The following is an 18619-nucleotide window of genomic DNA, read 5'->3' on the forward strand; positions in this document are numbered from 1 at the left end:
TCTGTCTTAGCTGAGGATGCTTCACAAGTACTTTGCCAAAACATGCAGTGAGCTGCACACACCCTTACCTTCAGAAAAAGGACATCCCTTTCGATTCTAGGGAAACCATAATTGCTAAGCCAGTGGAATTTTCTGTGGTCTTTTATCCCCTTCCTTTTTCTCTCTCTAGGGGAGGGAAAAGTGTAGAGGGAGGAGTCTGGTGTCCTCCTTACCTGCTGCTGGGTACTCCTTTCTGAGGTAGCCTGTGGTGCAGGGCAGAAAGGAACTGTTGACTTGGAGAGAGACTGGGAGAGGCCAGAGTTAATGGAGGGTAGGTGTCCTGTTCCCTCTTGTTCTGGTAGAGAATAGCTCCTCTTTCAGATTCTCATCCTTGCTTCCTCTCAGCAGAAAATGAGGCTCCCCTGAGCCTCCCATCAGAAAGTCTGAAGATTGAGAGAGGAAGGCATTAACTCCCTAAAATAGTTGACTACCAGAATATGGTAAAGGATTTAACTTTTTCTTTTTTCATTTCTTTAGGCAATCAGTTGTTTTTCACTGATAAATTTTATGAAATTGGAATGGGTGGAAAAGTGTTAAGGTTCCAGTTAACTGTTTTAGTGCTTGCTGTGTGATTTGGTCCAAAAGTACTCGTCGATGTCGGTAGTTAGTTGGAAGCATCTTGATTCTAACCATTCTGTGAAGATTATACTCTGTATGAATAGATAACAGCCATCAGCAGCAGTTAATGAATCTTGTTAGCTTGTGATATTTGTTTGGGGTTTGCACTCCAGCTTGTAATTGTTGTGAAAAGGATGAGTGTATAAGCCAAATTTCCCTCACGGGTCCAGATCTTCCGTCCTCTCCATTCAAGAGTTGAACATTTAATCTTAATTTTTCAGTGTCATTTGTCACAATATCTTCTCTCCTCCCGGTATCTCAGTGCAGGTGAAGCAGAAGATGTAAATTCTCTAAATTAAGGGAGGCTGGGTGAGGGGTGGAAACATTGGTTTCAAACTGTGGAAATGTAAAATAACAAGGAACAGGCAAGAACTTGATTGAAATCCACCAATTGTGAAAGATTAGTCAGGGTTTAATGTATTCTGGACACTGCAAAAATCTCAAAGTTTTTGAAATTAAGACCACAGGTAAGTAATAAGTGCCATCCCAGGATGGGATTTACCATCATCATGTCAGACCATGTCCTATTTTTGCTGGGAATCTTTCTTCCCTCTAAAGCACATATTTAAATCTAAGGATTCTTTCTGTTGGATGGTTAACCTAGTTCTATCAGTGAGCCCACAGGTGGCACCTGGGTGTGCCAGTGTGGCATTGTGGTTCAGACTTTCTCATGACTTTTTGGGGGGAGAGATGCTTTTCAGGGCTTAAATTGTTAGATGATAATTTGGTATTTTTAAAGAAAATTATAGCTCAATACTTTGGTTCTAGGATTATACCTACATAGATCAGGGCTGAACACATTATACAAAGACAGCAGAGCCTGTATCATCTTCAGTCTAAAAACTGAGTAAGTTTTAAGGCCATCAAAAGTAACCTGTGACAACTTAAGCCTTGATAGCATGGGATATCTATCTAAATATCCTCTAGAGTGCTGGCATCCTTACAAATGAATATAAGCTTCAGAGTAATAGGAAACATCTATTGGACACTCGGACTCAATCTCAGAACTGGAAGGGAAACTGGAACTCCAGAAATGTAAAAAATATAGCTATGATTATTGCACTGTAGTGTATAAGGTGTTTTCACTAACATCCTGGACTACCTTGTTAATAATGTGTTGTAATATACAGATTCTTAAATATGTGCATAGTCTTTGACCCAGAAATTTCAATTCAAAAGGAAATAATGCAAAGTGCATGCAAAGCTATACACACAAAGATATTAATCACGTCATTATTTACAATATAAAAGAAGTGGAAGAAACCTCAATGTTCATTCATGGAATGAAAGATCCCCTAAAATACTTTTAAAGAATTTTAAATATAAAAAGTAGGCACAAACTTTTGTATATAATAATCTCAACTTTAAAATTATATGCAATGAATAAGGTTGTAGAGAAAGGGTGTAGAGACTAAGTACTAACTACAGATTGGGTTTTCTTAGGTATTACCTGTCAGCCAAAGGGTAGAGCTATGATAGCATTAATTGAAAGGAAAACTATCATGGTGTGAGCAGTAGATGTCTCTGGGTAATGGAACATGATTTCCATTTTCTTTTTATTTATTTATTTTTCAATTTTATTTAATTTATTTTTTTAAACAGCAGGTTCTTATTAGTCATCAATTTTATACACATCAGTGTATACATGTCAATCCCAATCGCCCAGTTCATCACACCACCACCCCCACCACCCCCGCCATTTTCCACCCTTGGTGTCCGTACGTTTGTTCTCTACATCTGTGTCTCAATTTCTACCCTGCAAACCAGTCATCTGTACCATTTTTCTAGGTTCCACATATATGCGTTAATATACAATATTTGTTTTTCTCTTTCTGACTTACTTCACTCTGTATGACAGTCTCTAGATCCATGTCTCTACAAATGACCCAATTTCGTTCCTTTTTATGGCTGAGTAATATTCTATTGTATATATGTACCACATCCTCTTCATCCATTCGTCTGTCGATGGGCATTTAGGTTGCTTCCATGACCTGGCTACTGTAAATAGTGCTGCAAGGAACATTGGGGTGCATGTCTTTATGAATTATGGTTTTCTCTGGGTATATGCCCAGGAGTGGGATTGCTGGATCATATGGTAATTCTAGTTTTAGTTTTTTAAGGAACTTCCATACTGTTCTCCATAATGGCTGTATCAATTTACATTCCCATCAACAGTGCAAGAGGGTTCCCTTTTCTCCACACCCTCTCCAGCATTTGTTGTTTGTAGATTTTCTGATGATGCCCATTTTAGCTGGTGTGAGGTGATACCTCACTGTAGTTTTGATTTGCATTTCTCTAATAATTAGTGATGTTGAGCAGCTTTTCACATGCTTCTTAGCCATCTGTATGCCTTCTTTGGACATTTGGAGAAATGTCTACTTAGGTCTTCAGTCCATTTTGGATTGGGTTGTTTGTTTTTTTAATATTGAGCTGCATGAGTTGTTTATATATTTGGGAGATTAATTCTTTGTCTGTTGATTCGTTTGTAAATATTTTCTCCCATTCTGAGGGTTGTGTTTTAGTCTTGTTTGTAGTTTCCTATGCTGTGCAAAAACTTTTAAGTTTCATTAAGTCCGATTTGTTTATTTTTGTTTTTATTTCCATTACTCTAGGAGGTGGATCAAAAAAGATCTTGCTGTGATTTATGTCAAACAGTGTTCTTTCTATGGTTTCCTCTAAGAGTTTTATAGTATCTGGTCTTACATTTAAGTCTCAAATCCATTTTGAGTTTATTATTATGTATAGTGTTAGGGAGTGTTCTAATTTCATTCTTTTAAATGTAGCTGTCCAGTTTTCCCAGCACCACTTATTGAAGAGGCTGTCTTTTCTGTATTGTATATTCTTGCCTCCTTTATCATAGATTAGTTGACCATAGGTGTGTGGGTTTATCTCTGGGTTTCTATCCTGTTCCATTGATCTATATTTCTGTTTTTGTGCCAGTACCATATTGTCCTGATTACTGTAGCTTTGTAGTATAGTCTGAAGTCAGGAAGTCTGATTCCTCCAGCTCCATTTTTTTCCCTCAAGGCTGCTTTGGCTATTTGGGGTCTTTTGTGTCTCCATACAAATTTTAAGGTTTTTTGTTCTAGTTCTGTAAAAAATGCCATTGGTAATTTGGTAGGGATTGCATTGAATCTGTAGTTTGCTTTGGGTAGTATAGTCATTTTCACAATATTGATTCTTCCAATCCAAGAATATGGTATATCTCTCCAACTGTTAGTATCATCTTTAATTACTTTCATCAGTGTCTTATAGTTTTCTGCATACAGGTCTTTTGTCTCCCTAGGTGGGTTTATTTCTAGGTATTTTATTCTTTTTGTTGCAATGGTAAATGGGAGTGTTTCCTTAATTTCTGTTTCAGATTTTGCATCATTAGTGTATAGGAATGCAAGAGCTTTCTGTGCATTAATTTTGTATCCTGCTACTTTACCAAATTCATTGATTAGCTCTAGTAGTTTTCTGGTGGCATCTTTAGGGTTCTCTATGTATAGTATCATGTCATCTGCAAACAGTGACAATTTTACTTCTTCTTTTCCAATTTGGATTCCTTTTATTTCTTTTTCTTCTCTGATTGCCATGGCTAGGCCTCCCAAAACTATGTTGAATAATAGTGGTGAGAGTGGACATCCTTGTCTTGTTCCTGATCTTAGAGGAAATGCTTTCAGTTTTTCACCATTGAGAATGATGTTTGTGGTGGGTTTGTCATATATGGCCTTTATTATGTTGAGGTAGGTTCCCTCTATGTCCACTCTCTGGAGAGTTTTTATCATAAATGGGTGTTGAATTTTGTCAAAAGGTTTTTCTGCATCTATTCAGATGGTTTTTATTCTTCAATTTGTTAATGTGGTGTATCACATTGACTGATTTGTGTATATTAAAGAATCCTTGCATCGTTGGGATAAACCCCACTTGATCATGGTGTATGATCCTTTTAATGTGTTGTTGGATTCTGTTTGCTAGTATTTGGTCGAGGATTTTTGCATCTATATTCATCAGTGATATTGGTCTGTAATTTTCTTTTTTGGTAGTGTCTTTGTCTGGTTTTGGTATGAGGGTGATGGTGGCCTCATAGAATGAGTTTGGGAGTGTTCTTTCCTCTGCAATTTTTTAGAAGAGTTTGAGAAGGATGGATGTTAACTCTTCTCTAAATGTTTGATAGAATTCACCTTGAAGCCATCTGGTCCTGGGCTTTTGTTTGTTGGAAGATTTTTAATCACAGTTTCAATTTTATTGGTCTGTTCATATTTTCTGTTTCTTCCTGGTTCAGTCTTGGAAGGTTATAGCTTTCTAAGAATTTGTCCATTTCTTCCAGGTTGTCCATTTTATTGGCATAGAGTTGCTTGTAGTAGTCTCTTAGGATGCTTTGTACTTCTGTGGTGTCTGTTGCTTTTCCTTTTTCATTTCTAATTTTATTGATTTGAGTCCTCTCCCTCTTTTTCTTGATGAGTCTAGCTAATGGTTTATCAATTTTATTTATCTTCTCAAAGAACCAGCTTTTATTTTTTTTGATATTTGCTACTGTTTTCTTTGTTTCTATTTCATTTATTTCTGCTCTGATCTTTATGATTTCTTTCCTTCTGCTAACTTTGGGTTTTGTTTGTTCTTCTTCCTGTAGTTCCTTTAGGTGTAAGGTTAGATTGTTTATTTGAGATTTTTCTTGTTTCTTGAGGTAGGCTTGTATAGCTATAAACTTCCCTCTTAGAACTGCTTTTACTGCATCCCATAGGTTTTGGATCATCGTGTTTTCATTGTCATTTGTCTCTAGGTATTTTTTGATTTCCTCTTTGATTTCTTCAGTGATCTCTTGGTTATTTAGTAACGTATTGTTTAGCCTCCATGTGTTTGTGTTTTTTACGTTTTTCCCCCTGTAATTCGTTTCTAATCTCATAGCGTTGTGGTCAGAAAAGATGCTTGATCTGATTTCAATTTTCTTAAATTTACTGAGGCTTGATTTGTGACCCAAGATGTGATCTATCCTGGAGAATGTTCTGTGCGCACTTGAGAAGAAAGTGTAATCTGCGGTTTTTGGACGGAATGCCCTATAAATATCAGTTAAATCTGTCTGGTCTATTGTGTCATTTAAAGCTTGTGTTCCTTATCAATTTTCTGTTTGGATGATCTGTCAATTGGTGTAAGTGCGGTTTTAATGTCCCCCACTATTATTGTGTTACTGTCGATTTCCTCTTTTATAGCTGTTAGCAGTTGCCTTAGGTATTGAGGTGTTTCTATGTTGGGTGCATCTTGGATTGACCCCTTGATCATTATGTAGTGTCATTCCTTGTCTCTTGTAACATTCTTTATTTTAAAGTCTATTTTATCTGATATGAGTATTGCTACTCCAGCTTTCTTTTGATTTCCATTTGCATGGATTATTTTTTTCCATCCCCTCACTTTCAGTCTGTATGTGTCCCTAGGTCTGAAGTGGGTCTCTTGTAGACAGCATATATATGGGTCTTGTTTTAGTATCCATTTAGTGAGCCTGTTTCTTTTGGTTGGAGCATTTAATCCATTCACGTTTAAGGTAATTATCAATATGGATGTTCCTATTACCATTTTCTTAATTGTTTTCGGTTTGCTTTTGTAGGTCTTTCCTTCTCTTGTGTTTCTTGCCTAGAGAAATTCCTTTAGCATTTGTTGTAGAACTGGTTTTGTGGTGCTGAATTCTCTTAGCTTCTGCTTCTCTGTAAAGCTTTTGATTTCCCCATAGAATCTGAAAGAGATCCTTTCCAGATAGAGTACTCTTGGTTGTAGGTTCTTCCCTTTCATCACTTTAATTATGTCATGCCACTCCCTCTGGCTTGTCAAGTTTTTGCTGAGAAATCAGCTGTTAACCTGGCATAAAGGGTCAACCTTAAGTACTGAAAAATCTTTATGTTATTTGTTATTTGTCGTTTTTCCCTTGTATGTTATTTGTCGTTTTTCCCTTGCTGCTTTCAACAATTTTTCTTTGTCTTTATTTTTTGGCAGTTTGATTACTATGTGTCTCAGCGTGTTTCTCCTTGGGTTTATCTTGTACAGGACTCTCTGCACTTCCTGCACTTGGGTGGCTATTTCCTTTCACGTTAGGGAAGTTTTTGACTACAATCTCTTCAAATATTTTCTCGGGTCCTTTCTCTCTCTCTTCTCCTTCTGGGACCCCTATAATGCGAATGCTGTTGCGTTTAATGTTGTCCCAGAGGTCTCTTAGGCTGTCTTCATTTCTTTTCATTGTTTTTTCTTTGTTCTGTTCTGCAGAAGTGAATTCCACCATTCTATCTTCCAGGTCACTTTTCCATTCTTCTGCCACAGTTATTATGCTATTGATTCCCTCTAGTGTATTTTTCATTTCAGTTATTGTATTCTTTATCTCTGTTTGTTTGTTCTTTAATTCTTCTAGGTCTTTGTTAAACATTTCTTGCATATTCTCGAGCTTTGTGTCCATTGTTTTTCCGAGGTTCTGGATCATCTTCACTATCATTATTCTGAATTCTTTTTCTGGAAGGTTGCCTATCTCCACTTCATTTCATTGTTTTTCTGGGGTTTTATCTTGTTCCTTCATCTGGTACATAGCCCTCTGCCATTTCATCTTGTCTGTCTTTCTGTGAACGTGGTTTTTGTTCCACAGGCTGCAGGATTGTAGTTCTTCTTGCTTCTGCTGTCTGTCCTCTGGTGAATGAGGCTATCTAAGAGGCTTGTCTCTTTTTATGTTTTTATATTTTCTAAATTTTCTACAGTAAGCACACATTAATTTTATACTAGGAATATAATCAGTGGTGCACCAATAGCAAAAAAAGTCTTAAAATCCTAACACTGACTTTTCTATTGATTTCATTTCTATTCCTTGTAAAAGTAGAAAGCATATTATTCTCGAGGTGAAAGCCTGGGTCTTAGTGTTCATGTTCTGCTCCTTCAGCAGATGGTCTTCCAGGGAGGGTCATCCAGTTTTAAGGGCATTTACTGGCTTGGTGTTTTTAGGTTAGAGTGCCATCTTTGGGACATAGCTGGCATAACTGGTTGCCACCATTTGCTGATGATGTGAAATGCACAATTCAAATATGATTTTGTGACGTGGACAGTTAATTATTCAGTTAGCCCAGGGATCAGGACGTGTAGATGAAACTCAAAGCAGTCCCTCACTGCTTTGTTTCATTGAAAGAACTTCCTCTGATCGCCTCACCAACAGCCTCATCCTCCTCCTATCTACTCCAGAGCAAACTTCACAAGTGATTTTGAAGTCACTGTTCTCCTAGTTCTTTTTTTTTTTTTTTTTTTTTTTTGGTTACTGAGCTTATATATAAGAAATAGAGGAAATAGTTTTGAAAGAAAATAAAAACTATCAATCAGTCAATGGTTATAATGAAAAGTATTTACCAGCAGTCTCAAATTTCCAGAAGTTTTAACTTTTTTCTGAAGTATTTATCCTGTGTAAAATATCACACTAGAAAAGGCAAAGCATTAGATTAATGCTATTTTTGAAGGGTTCAAAGTTATTCATTTATACATTCAATTCAATTTTATTTTTAATCAAAATTCCATCAAGTTTGCTATTTTTTCTAAACTTGAGTGTATCAGAAGTGCCAAGATAATTTAAAAAAATAAAAGGTAATGGGTGGCGACTGCACTTAGCAGATATCAAAACATACTAAAAACAATGTAGTACATCTGTAACAATAGAATTATCAGCATACTTAATAATATGTTAGTGTAATAAAGGAGAGACTAGAAATGTATCTAAGCATATATGGTAATTTATAATAATCATTTAATGGTTCATTCTTTTATTCAATCAACTTACATTTATTGATTGTCAGAATCTGCATAAATGATGGGTATACATCAGGTAATCATAATTCTTACTAGATTATTAAAAATTTAAGAATTGTTTAAATCAATTATTATTAAGTTTGTGTTTAAGCAAGTCCTATCAAGAACTGTTGGTGGCAGGCGCTCACCCGGCTAAGCCTGCGTGGGGCCGCCTAGGTAGCTCCCAGCTCCACAGGCGGCCTCCGGGTCCCGACCGCTGAGCCCACGGCCCTAGGCAAAGACAAGGGCTCAACCGAGGCTTGGCGGCTGGCACGGCTGTCGGGTTAGGTCATGGTGGAGTCTGACTTTTGCGATGCTTCCCTTCGCTGTTAGCTGTTGAGGAAGTGTCCATCCCTTTGTCCCAGATGAAGAGCCATTTGTGAGTACCAGCATCTGTGCTACCAATGTGAGACCTAGTTGGTCCATTTATTGATTGCTCAGTTGAGCACTCAATTCATTCATTTTGCCAATCAAGACTTCTGGACAGAATCTTCCTCACCTGTTTCTTTCCAAAGAAAGCACAGTAAAGGCTTCAGCCATAAGTTGCCTCTTTCTCTGTGCCTGGAGACCGCCCTCACCATTTCCCTGTGCAGCCCTGCATTGTGTGGGGCCCTCTCCTCTCCAGAACTGCACAGAGCAAGGCACTGGAAATACAACACACAAGCAGCCACTGACGGTGCCTTCACAGAGCTGATAATTTTGGTGGGAGAAAACTAAGGAAGAAGCAAAATTTGTGGCCCTGGACCAATATGGTGGAGTAGAAGGAAGTGCTCTCACTCCCTCCTGTGAGAGCACCAGAATCACAACTAGCTGCTGGACAATCATTGACAGGAAGACACTGGAACTCACCAAAAAAGATACCCCACAACCAAAGACAAAGGAGAAGCCACAATAAGACAGTAGGAGGGGCACAATCACAATAAAATCAAATCCCATAACTGTTGGGTGGGTGACTCAGAGACTGGAGAAAACATATAACACAAAAGTCCACCCACTGGAGTGAAGGTTCTGAGCCCCACGTCAGGCTTCCCAACCTGGGGGTCTGGCAACGGGAGGAGGAATTCCTAGAGAATCAGACTTTGAAGCCTAGTGTGAGTTGATTGCAGGACTTCAACAGGACTGGGGGAAACAGAGACTCCACTCTTGGAGGGCACACACAAATTAGTGTGTGCATCGGAACCCAGGGGAAGGAGCAGTGACCCCAGTGGAGACTGAACTAGACCTACCTGCTAGTGTTGGAGGGTCCCCTGCAGAGGCGGGAGGTGGCTGTGGCTCACCGTGGGGACAAGGACACTGGCAGCAGAAGTTCTGGGAAGTAGTCCTTGGCATGAGCCCTCCCAGAGTCTGTCATTAGCCCCAACAAAGAGCCTAGGTAGACTCCAGTGTTGGGTTGCCTCAGACCAAACAGCCAACAGGGAGGGAACCCAGCCCCAACCATCAGCAGTCAAGTGGATTAAAGTTTACTGAGCTCTGTCCACCAGAGCAACAGTCAGCTCTACCCACCACTAGTCCCTCCCATCAGGAAACTTCCACAAGCCTCTTAGATAGCCTCGTCCACCAGAGGGCAGACAGCAGAAGCAAGAAGAACTACAGTCCTGCAGCCTGTGGAACAAAAACCACATTCACAGAAAGACAGACAAGATGAAATGGCAGAGGGCTATGTACCAGATGAAGGAACAAGATAAAATCCCAGAAAAACAACTAAATGAAGTGGAGATAGGCAACCTTCCAGAAAAAGAATTCAGAATAATGATAGTGAAGATGATCCAGGACCTCGGAAAAACAATGGACGCAAAGCTCGAGAAGATGCAAGAAATGTTTAACAAAGACCTAGAAGAATTAAAGAATAAACAAACAGAGATGAATAATACAATAACTGAAATGAAAAGTACACTAGAAGGAATCAATAGCAGAATAACTGAGGGAGAAGAACGGATAAGTGACCTGGAAGACAGAATGGTGGAATTCACTGCTGCGGAACAGAATAAAGAAAAAAGAATGAAAAGAAATGAAGACAGCCTAAGAGACCTCTGGGACAACATTAAATGCAACAACATTCGCATTATAGGGGTCGCAGAAGGAAAAGAGAGTGAAAGGACCTGAGAAAATATTTGAAGAGATTATAGTCGAAAACTTCCCTAACATGTGAAAGGAAATAGCCACCCAAGTCCAGGAAGCGCAGCAAGTCCCATACAGGATAAACCCAAGGAGAAGCATGCGGAGACACATAGTAATTAAATTGCCAAAAATTAAAGACAAAGAAAAATTATTGAAAGCAGCAAGGGAAAAACAACGAGTAACATACAAGGGAATTCCCATAAGGTTAACAGCTGATTTCTCAGCAGAAACTCTACAAGCCAGAAGGCAGTGGCATGATATACTTAAAGTGATGAAAGGGAAGAACCTACAACCAAGAGTACTCTATCTGGCAAGGATCTCATTCAGATTCGAAGCAGAAATCAAAAGCTTTACAGACAAGCAAAAGCTAAGAGAATTCAGCACCACCAAACTAGCTCTACAACAAATGCTTAAGGAACTTCCCTAAGTGGGAAACAAAAGAGAGGAAAAGGACCTACAAAAACAAACCCAAAACAATTAAGAAAATGGTCATAGGAACATACATATTGATAATTACCTTAAACGTGAATGGATTAAATGGTCCAACCAAAAGACACAGGTTTGCTGAATGCACACAAAAAGAAGACCCATATATATGCTGTCAACAAGAGACCCACTTCAGACCTAGGGACACATACAGACTGAAAGTGAGGGGATGGAAAAAGATACTCCATGCAAATGGAAATCAAAAGAAAGCTGGAGTAGTAATACTGATATCAGATAAAATGGACTTAAAGAATGTTACAAGAGACAAGGAAGGACACTACATAATGATCAAGGGAAAAAATCCAAGAAGAAGATATAACAATTATAGATATATATGCACCCAACATAGGAGCACCTCAATACATAAGGCAAATGCTAACAGCTATAAAAGAGGAAATCAACAGTAACACAGTAATAGTGGGAGAGCTTAACACCTCACTTACACCAATGGAGAGATCTTCCAAACAGAAAATTAATAAAGAAACACACGCTTTAAATGACACGATAGACGAGATAGATTTAATTGATATTTAAAGGACATTCCATCCAAAAAGAGCAGATTACACATTCTTCTCAAGTGCGCACGGAACATTCTCCAGGGTAGATCACATCTTGGGTCACAAATCAAGCCTCAGTAAAAGTTAGAAAACTGAAATCAGATCAAGCGTCTTTTCTGACCACAATGCTACGAGATTAGAAATCAATTACAGCGAAAAAAACGTAAAAAACACAAACACATGAAGACTAAACAATACGTTACTAAAAAACCAAGAGATCACTGAAGAACTCAAAGAGGAAATCATAAAATACCTAGAGACAAATGACAATGAAAACATGACGATCCAAAACCTATGGGATGAAGCAAAAGCAATTCTAAGAGGGAAGTTTATAGCTATACAAGCCTACCTTACGAAAAAAGAAAAATCTCAAATAAACAATCTAACCTTACACTTAAAGGAACTACAAGAAAAAGAACAAACAAAACCCATAGTTAGCAGAAGGAAAGAAATCATAAAGATCAGAGCAGAAATAAATGAAATAGAAACAAAGAAAACAATAGCAAATATCAAAAAAACTAAAAGCTGGTTCTTTGAGAAGATAAACAAAATTGATAAACCATTAACCAGACTCATCAAGAAAAAGAGGGAGAGGACTCAAATCAATAAAATTAGATATGAAACAGGAGAAGTTACAAGAGACACCGCAGAAATACAAAGCATCCTAAGAGGCTACTACAAGCAACTCTATGCCAATAAAATAGACAACCTGGAAGAAATGGACAAATTCTTAGAAAGGTATAACCTTCCAAGACTGAACCAGGAAGAAATAGAAAATATGAACAGACCAATCACAAGCACTGAAATTGAAACTGTGATTAAAAATCTTCCAACAAACAAAAGCCCAGGACCAGATGGCTTCACAGGCGAATTCTAGCAAACATTTAGAGAAGAGCTAACACCATCCTTCTCAAACTCTTCCAAAATACAGCAGAGAGAGGAACACTCCCAAACTCATTCCACGAGGCCACCATCACCCTGATACCAATACCAGACAAAGATGTCACAAAGAAAGAAAACTACGGACTAATATCACTGATGAACATAGATGCAAAAATCCTCAACAAAATACTAGCAAACAGAATCCAACAGCACATTAAAAGGATCATACACCATGATCAAGTGGGGTTTATCACAGGAATGCAAGGATTCTCCAACATACGCAAATCAGTCAATGTGATACACCATATTAACAAATTGAAGGAGAAAAACCATATGATCATCTCAGTAGATGCAGAGAAAGCTTTGGACAAAATTCAACACTGATTTATGATAAAAACCCTCCAGAAAGTAAGCATAGCGGGAACTTACCTCAACATAATAAAGGTCATATATGACAAACCCACAGCAAACATCATTCTCAATGGTGAAAAACTGAAACCGTTTCCCCTAAGATCAGGAACAAGACAAGGTTGCCCACTCTCACCACTATTATTCAGCACAGCTTTGGAAGATTTAGCCACAGCAATCAGAGAAGAAAAAGAAATAAAAGGAATCCAAGTCGGAAAAGAAGAAGTAAATCTGTCACTGTTTGCAGTTGACACGATACTCTACCTAGAGAATCCTAAAGATGCTACCAGAAAACTCCTAATCAATGAATTTGGTAAGGTAGCAGGATACAAAATTAATGCACAGAAATCTCTTGCTTTCCTATACACTAATGGTGAAAAATCTGAAAGTGAAATTAAGAAAACACTCCCATTTACCATTGCAACAAAAAGAATAAAATATCTAGGAATAAACCTACCTAAGGAAACAAAAGACCTGTATGCAGAAAATTATAAGACACTGATGAAATAAATTAAAGATGATACAAACAGATGGAGTGATATACCATGTTCTTGGATTGGAAGAATCAACATTGTGAAAATGACTATACTACCCAAAGCAATCTACAGACTCAGTGCAATCCCTATCAAACTACCAATGATATTTTTCACAGAACTAGAACAAAAAATTTCACAATTTGTATGGAAACACAAAAGACCCCGAATAGCCAAAGCAATCTTGAGAAAGAAAAACGGAGCTGGAGGAATCAGGCTCCCTGACTTCACACTATACTACAAAGGAATAGTAATCACGACAGTATGCTACTGGCACAAAAACAGAAATATAGATCAATGAAACAGGATAGACAGCCCAGAGATAAACCCACGCATATATGGTCACCTTATCTTTGATAAAGGGGGCAAGAATATACAGTGGAGAAAAGACAGCTTCTTCAATAAATGGTGCCGGGAAAACTGGTCACCTACATGTAAAAGAATGAAATTAGAACATTCTCTAACACCATACACAAAAGTAAACTCAAAATGGTATAAAGACCTAAATGTAAGGCCAGACACTATCAAACTCTTAGAGGAAAACATAGGCAGAACACTGTATGACATAAATCACAGCAAGATCCTTTTTGGCCCACCTCCTAGAGAAATGGAAATAAAAACGAAAAAACAAATGGGACCTAATGAAACTTTAAAGCTTTTGCACAGCCAAGGAAACCATAAACAAGACAAAAAGACAACCCTCAGAATGGGTGAAAGTATTTGCAAATGAAGCAACTGACAAAGGATTAATCTCCAAAATTTACAGGCAGCTCATGCAGGTCAATATCAAAAAAAACAAACAACCCAATCCAAGAAGTGGCAGAAGGCCTAAATAGACATTTCTCCAAAGAAGACATACAGATTGCCAACAAACACATGAAAGAATGCTCAACATCATTAATCATTAGAGAAATGTAAATCAAAACTACAATGAGATATCATCTCGCACCGGTCAGAATGGCCATCATCAAAAAATCTACAAACAATAAATGCTGGAGAGGGTGTGGGGAATAGGGGACCCTCTTGCACTGTTGGTGGGAATGTAAATTGATACAGCCACTATGGAGAACAGTATGGAGGTTCCTTAAAAAACTAAAAATAGAACTACCATACGACTCAGCAATCCCACTACTGGGCATATACCCTGAGAAAACCATAATTCAAAAAGAGTCATGTACCACAATGTTCGTTGCAGCTCTATTTACAATAGCCAGGACATGGAAGCAACCTAAGTGTCCATCGACAGATGAATGGATAAAGAAGAGGTGGCACATATATACAATTGAATATTACTCAGCCATAAAAAGAAATGAAATTGAGTTATGTGTAGTGAGGTGGATGGACCTAGAGTCTGTCATACAGAGTGAAGTCAGAAAGAGAAAAACAAATACCATATGCTAACACATATATATGGAATCTAAAAAAGAAAAAAATGGTTCTGAAGAACTCAGGCGCAGGACAGGAATAAAGACGCAGATGTAGAGAATGGAATTGAGGACATGGGGAGGGGGAGGGGTAAGCTGTGACAAAGTGAGAGAGTGGCATGGACATATATACACTACCAAACATAAAATAGATAGCTAGTGGGAAGCAGCCGCATAGCACAGGGAGATCAGCTCAGTGCTTTGTGACCACCTAGAGGGGTGGCATAGGGAGGGTGGGAAGGAGGGAGAGGCAAGAGGGAAGAGATATGGGAACATACGTATATGTATAACTGATTCACTTTGTTACAAAGCAGAAACTAACACACCATTGTAAAGCAATTATACTCCAATAAAGATGTTAAAAAAAATAAAGAAATGGCCAAACTGAACATAGCCATTCCAGTGAACCTGGTTACGTTCTTATTTTGAAGAACTGCTGAAAACAGTGATTTAATCCAGTACTTATGAAGCAGTAGTAAGAGGCCCAGTGCAATCATGCCAATCCCTGTTGGTCCGAGACCAACATTTGAACCCCCAGTTTGGTCATCAGTGACAGACACACTGGTAACGGAGCTGCCGTCCCCAGTGCTGATGCCGGTGGTACTCGGGTACAAGCACATGTTGTCGATGTCACAGTCGCAAGCCATTAACTCCACGATCTGCGGCAATTCGCATGCTCTGTTAAAACTGTCCTTTAGTAGGATTGGGATCTCGTAATATAAGGGATATAAAGGCTGCTCAGCTGTCAGGATTGCAGAGGTAGCTGAGAAGGAAGAGAAGGGAGAGAAAATAAAAATTTCTTGGGGGTAACTGTTCCTAATACCCAAGACTAACTTAGGGCCTGATTTTTTTTCATGCTCCTTCAATCATAGAGTACATTGTATTTTTTAAAATTAATGCTTATGATGCTTATTTCCAGAGTATAATATTATATCCTATTATACTTTAGCATATAATATGCACTCAATGAATATTTGTCCAGTGAATGAAGAATATTGAGCTGAAAGGAAATATTGGAAGTCTTCTATTTGGGATTGTAGTCTACAAATACCCTTCTGAAGACTGTTGTTACCTCTTATTCAAAACTGCTGTCCTATTATTTAAAATTATTCCAATAACTATTATTTTCCTAATTCTTTGTGCTATGATTACCTATTGATTTTTATAGAAACTATTGCTTAAAACATAGGTTGAAATTTGCTTATCAACCCGAGGAGGGTTTAGAGGTGATTTACTCCTAAATCATGAATAGTAATTGATTAATCCTTAACAGTCAATTATTATTATTATTATTATGGGTTATTACTTTCAGTTAGTTATGTGATAAGCTGGCTAGGTCTACCAAAATGTGACCTGTGGTCAAAATAAGAGTCAAATAAGGCATGGCCACAACCTGTTAGGCAGGATTTTATTCTTTTTTTTTTGAATTTTATTTTATTTATTTTTTTATACAGCAGGTTCTTATTAGTTATCCATTTTATACATATTAGTGTATATATGTCAATCCCAATCTCCCAATTCAAGGTGGGATTTTATTCTGTTCTTCAACACCAACATGTAAATAGGACCTGAGAATATTCTTTCCAATGTGACTATATTTTTTACAGGCAAATGCATAATATCATTTAAATACCTTTACAAACCTTCGTGCTGAACATTTTTTCTTATGTTTTTACTCATAGTATCTAGGATCTGAATAAGGGAAAAGTGGTTAGCAATTATTTAGAATAGCATATTGGGCTTTGTAGGGAAAGGTGAATTCAGAGTTGTCTTGATTTTAATGGAATTACTTAGCTTTTTAAAATATTAAAGTTGTTTTGTGGGAAAGGGCTAGAAAACAGGTGACTTAATTTCCTCCAAGTCCTTAATGGTGGCATTTTTTTCTGGCATCATTTTAAGATGAATGGAGAAGCTTGGTGGCCTCAGAAAGGTGGGTTTTTCCACTTACCTTGGACTCTGTAGTCTGACCCCCATCTTACCACCCTACCTCCTGAAGTTTCCTGTTTCCCCAAATGAATATGTGATTAGGGAGCTATTGTAGCCCAAATGAGGTTCTCTCATAATGTTTCATTTTCTATTATACATTTAACATCTCAGGAAAAAGAACCCAAGGTATATAGTGTTATGTTGCCTGAAATTTATTCTCAATTTTTATCGATGTGAGGCCTTCATTTTAAAGTAGCAACAGTTGGTACAAACACACATACTATTATGGGCTCTTTACACTCTTGGTGGAAATAGAGTTAGAAAGTATTGTTGCGTGACTTGACTAATTATTTGGTACTTATTTTTGCTTTTGGTCTTAAAGTATGAGCAACTTTGCATTCTGCTTACCACTTATTGATCTGAGATCCCAACTGTCCGCTGTCCCTGGGGGTTCATCAACAACACAGAAGGTAAAGGGAGACCCATAAGAGTGATCGTTAATGACTGTTGCAGAGATAAGGATAGAGGAAGAGGCAAGGCAGATGGTTTCCCTCTCAGCAACGATGACTGGGCAGTAATCATTGATATCAGGAACTTCGATACATATGGTTCCGTGGCTGTTTTCCCAGAGCCATCTGAAACAGCAAAACATATTGGGTGTTGGGATAAATGATGTCAGGGAGAAAGTTCTTTCTCATATCCCACAATGATGCCACAGCACAGAGGAATAGTATGACTGATTCCTGAGATGGAGAGTGATAGGTTCCTGCCTGCTTCAATCTCCTGAAGATATTCTGCTTAGATGAATAAACAATGGCCCTTGTTTTTAGGCTTCTGTGGATACATTTTGATGTATTTTTCTTTTTATTTACTTGAATGTACAAGCACTGGCTCTGGTCAACCTGGCTAGAATTCATTTTAGGAACAGGCCCTCTAGAATACTGATAGTAAATAAGACTATAATATTTATATAACTCACCCACCCAGATGTTAAAAGTGACACTCATAGGATGAAGATTAGAATGTATGGACTGTAATTGTTTGGGCATTACCATGGTTTCTCTTTCAATCTTATACTGCCCGTTTATCTTTCTCTTTGTTTGGCTACTGTAAATCTCAGATATAAACTTAATGCAAACCTACAATATCTATCTTCTATTAGGTATGTATCTGGGACATCTATTTTCTCCCTTCTTTCCTGGTTACTGATCTTTTTCTGTTGTTTTGTTATGTAGTAGCTGGTTTCCCAGACATTGCTCTGGAGAATCATTAGCTATCGCTAAATAAACAAATTCCTGTTGCTACTCACCAAGAGGAATGTTTTTTTTTTTTTTAACTTTTATTTTTTATTTTATTTATTTATTTATTTATTTATTTTATGGCTGTGTTGGGTCTTCGTTTCTGTGCGAGGGCTTTCTCTAGTTGCGGCGAGCGGGGGCCACTCTTCATCGCGGTGCGTGGGCCTCTCATTATCTCGGCCTCTCTTGTTGCGGAGCACAGGCTCCAGACGCGCAGGCTCAGTAGTTGTGGCTCACGGGCCTAGTTGCTCCGCGGCATATGGGATCTTCCCAGACCAGGGCTCGAACCCGTGTCCCCTGCATCGGCAGGCAGACTCTCAACCACTGCGCCACCAGGGAAGCCCAAGAGGAATGTTTAATAGATTTTCCCAGGTGAGAAGCAGCTCAATTACAAGTTAATTCAGTGCATCTGCACTTAACGACTTTTAATTTGGATCTTATATTTGGAATAACCTTGTGCTTTCTTGGTCTTTATTTAATTAATTAATTAATTAATTAATTTATTTATTTTTTCCATATTTGAAAATAACATTTATTGCATAATTTAC

General features: G+C 38.0%; 1 protein-coding gene across 1 annotated transcript in view; it reads right to left on the reverse strand.

The window, feature by feature from the left end:
• Positions 1–8612: 8612 nt before the first annotated feature.
• The window catches only part of DSG4 (desmoglein 4), a gene marked incomplete at its 5' end in the record, with an annotated part of 30200 nt that continues 20193 nt past the window's right edge, over positions 8613–18619 (reverse strand). Inside the window, 3 exon segments of the mRNA XM_057526198.1 lie at positions 8613–8715; positions 15310–15610; positions 17182–17386. Coding sequence (XP_057382181.1) covers positions 8613–8715; positions 15310–15610; positions 17182–17386 — 609 coding nt within the window.

The sequence above is a fragment of the Balaenoptera acutorostrata genome, chromosome 13 (genome assembly GCF_949987535.1).
Source record: "Balaenoptera acutorostrata chromosome 13, mBalAcu1.1, whole genome shotgun sequence".
Classification (NCBI taxonomy): Eukaryota; Metazoa; Chordata; class Mammalia; order Artiodactyla; family Balaenopteridae; genus Balaenoptera; species Balaenoptera acutorostrata.